This window comes from Physella acuta, unplaced genomic scaffold (assembly GCF_028476545.2).
Source record: "Physella acuta isolate Inbredline_101_S28 unplaced genomic scaffold, ASM2847654v3 ptg000648l, whole genome shotgun sequence".
Classification (NCBI taxonomy): Eukaryota; Metazoa; Mollusca; class Gastropoda; family Physidae; genus Physella; species Physella acuta.
In genome coordinates, this window is record NW_026732167.1 from 298,188 (window position 1) to 301,783 (window position 3,596).

At 34.1% G+C, this 3,596-nt stretch overlaps 1 protein-coding gene across 1 annotated transcript; it reads right to left on the bottom strand.

Annotated features, from left to right (window-relative positions):
* Positions 1–214: 214 nt before the first annotated feature.
* Positions 215–3,340, bottom strand: LOC131948528 (ficolin-2-like). Its single transcript, XM_059310087.1, has 3 exons — positions 3,200–3,340; positions 3,011–3,072; positions 215–885 (listed from the first exon to the last, which is right to left on the bottom strand). The coding sequence occupies exons 1-3, from the start codon at positions 3,211–3,213 to the stop codon at positions 215–217; spliced, it is 747 nt and encodes a 248-aa protein (XP_059166070.1). The 5' UTR covers positions 3,214–3,340.
* Between the last annotated feature and the right edge of the window lie 256 nt (positions 3,341–3,596).

Consider the following 3,596-nt stretch of genomic DNA (forward strand, 5'->3'; position numbering starts at 1 on the left):
TTTGCTCGGGCGTTTCGATCTAGACAGACTGACGACAGACACAGTCAGTTAACTAATTAGACAAGGTGAAAGCATTAATTTTTGTTTTTGTTTTAAGAATGTTTTTAAAGAAACACATTTTAATATGTATTTTAAAATATTTTTAATATACTTTAAAAAGTCTAAAATCAATGTATTATTTGATTTAAATGAAGGAAAGCGACAAACTGAAACATTAAATCGGCCTCATTTTTATTTCAGTAAATGTAGCAGAGGCAAAATGGCCTGTTGTTGAGTACCAGTTTAGTCCCTTACCGAATTCAGAGCTTCTCCAAAGTCCGTTCAGATTGGACACGTGACACAAATAGTACCACCAGGCGCCGTGAAAATTTTGGGCGCAGTTTCTTCTGTCAAGTTCGTTGTCCCTGTCAAGTGTGCTAAACTTCTGATTGTTGTGTACGTTTAACAAAGAATCCCCAGCGTTGCCAGAATAACCGCTGACCTTTAACCTATAACCTTCCACCTCTCCATACACCCGAAACCTGGAATATTTAGCGAAGTAGTCCGTGTTGTTAAATCTAAAATCGACCCTCAGCTCGTAACGTCTCTGTGACGTCAGACGGTGAATGTTCTCGTTGCCCAGCCAAAATTCTCCGACATCCACATCTCCAAACCCATACTTGTATTCCTCCCACCCCCGATAGAAATCTGTTTGTCCGTTGAATCTTCTCTGTATCACCGTCCATCCTCCCACGTCTGTCTGTGTGTCACACATCACCTCAAGTCCACTTGACAGAATGACCACTGGTCTGGGCAGAGAACTGACCACATCCCTGCATGTGTCTGGTGTAGTTTGACAGGTAAGGTCAAGAGTGGCACTGGCAAAAGTTTTATTGTTGCCATTTCCTAAAAAAATTTCAAAAATAAAAATCTTTTAATATATTTATTTGAAACTGATAGATAGCAAGAAACGGACTGTAGAGGGATGGACCAGAAATTGTAACAGAAATAGTAGGCCTATATATCAATAAGCATATTTTAATATTTGATAATTAAAAGAATAATAAGATCGCCATGGTTAAATTGTTTTTTTTCATTCAACAATCAGATGTATCCATTTCTTTATAGCTTTCTTAATAAATTATACCCATGTACAATTAGCTCTGTGCACGGTTTGAACTGTTCTAATAAGTATATACACTTGGTTAAAATAATAATTAGGCCTATAAAAAAGATGTCTGGAGAGGCGGCAAGATATGTTTTTGGAGAAGTGAGACGCAGATTTTACAAACAGTTCTAGTGATGATTAGCCCAAATGATTCACCCGATTTTCAATTCGTTGGTTTTTACAAGCTTTTATAAAACTTACTTCCTCTGCCTGTCGTCAGTCTGTCGTCAGTGTGTCGTCAGTCTGTCTAGATCGAAACGGCCGAGCAAAATTGCAGGCACTTTTAACTGACAGATAAGGTTCGTAGTTGGTACGTGGTTCAAGACATGAAGACAATGCATCATGACATTAAAGTTGACTTAATTGGGTGCCTAATTAATTTTTTATGAATTAATTAAAATTTTAACCGAATTAGTAGTAGTTCTATCCAACTACTCCACACGAGTCACCACGTTCAATAGGTGCGCAATGGTTTTTAGCCATGAAACTCTATTGTAAATAAAAACATGCAAAGTACAAAAAAATTCATAAAAAACGTTTTAATAACAAGCTTTTATGTATTAATGCACTAAAAAGTAGAAAATAAATGATACACTACTATTTAAATTACTATAAAGAAAAGAATGGTTCTCTTCTCAAATATTGGTAAAGGTATCCAATAGATACTAAAGTGACCCACGCTTTTCTTTATAGTTATTTAAATAGTAGTGTATAATTTATTTTCTACTTTTTAGTGCATTATTACTTAAAATCTTGTTATTAAAACGTTTTTAAATGAATTTTTAAAAGTAAATTTCACTATCGGAAATGGCGATCTTTGGGAAATCAACGTAGAGCTCACGGTGACGTCGTGGGTACCTGATAGAGTGAAGTAAATCTAATTTTTTATGGGTACCTGACTCACGTGAAGAGATTTGAAGAGAATGTAAAAAAAAAATTCATAAAAAACGTTTTAATAACAAGCTTTTATGTGATGATGCACTAAAAAGTAGAAAATAAATTATAGACTACTATTTAAATAACTATAAAGAAAAGCGTGGGTCACTTTAGTATCTATTGGATACTTTTACTAATGTTAAGGAAGACACCCACGCTTTTCTTTATAGTTATTTAAATAGTAGTCTATAATTTATTTTCTACTTTTTAGTGCATCATCACATAAAAGCTTGTTATTAAAACGTTTTTTATGAATTTTTTTTTCAGTACTTTACATGTTTTATTTACAATAGAGTTACATGACTAAAAACCATTGCGCGCCTACTGAACATCACGTTCAGTAGGCGCGCAATGGTTTTTGAACGCAGCCATTACGTGATGGCGCAGCTATTGAAGGTGATGACGCGTGTGGTGTGGTTGGCTAGACATGCCTACTAATTCGGTCCAAATTTTTATTAATTCATAAAAAATTAATTAGGCATCCAATTAAGTCAAATTTAGTTTCAGATTGCATTGTCTTCATGTCTTGACCCACGTGCCAACTGTGAATCGTATCGGTCAAGTAGAACTGTCCGAATTTTCACCCCTGCGTTTCCGTCAAGACAGACAGAGGAAGTGAGTTAAATAAAAGCTTGTAATAAGCTGTACACATCCCTTCATAAATCGAGTTCACAGGAGCAGGTGAAGCCTACTGTAAAATATATCTGTTGTCGATTTCATTACGAAAGGCTTACTACTTTAAAAAAAAAACTAAGAATAGCTAAGGAGGGTGTATACATATCATGAAATATTACTTGCATAAAAAGAAAATAATTGTTGCTCTGGAAATATTTAAACTAGGTTAATGGTGTCGTCAAATTTACTGGAAAGGAATTCTTAGTAACTCCTATAAAAGTAAATAAAAATGTCTATCAAAACACAACTTACTTTGTCCTATCACACTGTAAGCACACATTAGCAAAGCAAAGAGTCTCTTGATGTTCCAAAATCTGATAAACATTTGCAACAGGCTAAGTTAAAAACGAGATAAAGATTTTCTAATGGAAGTTATATTTTAAGTTCAAAATCGGGTTTCAAACATAGAAAGTAAAAATGAAGTGATATTACTTTATCTACCTCAATTTATACATGATCAAATATGTTTGATTCACACAAAAGTATCCATCCAATTACTTTAAACAAATATTGTGTTGTAGTTTTAGTCACAACTCTGCTATCTCTTGATAAATGAACTCATAAAATATACGACTTGTTTGTTTGAAAAACGGCCAATTTACAATGCTGCCACGCCATAAAGTCACGAGCAACATATCTTATTTATAACTGTATAGCTGTTTTGACACCCAAAGTTTATTGATGTACCTACAATTAAAGTTTCGTGATAAAGTGTTGTGTTGAGAGTTCAGAAAAACAATAACACATCTTATTTTCTATCCCACTACTGTTTTTTTTATTGCGAGGTTGAATGGTACATATTTCCGTTAACTGTACGTGTACGCACAAGCGTACAAGT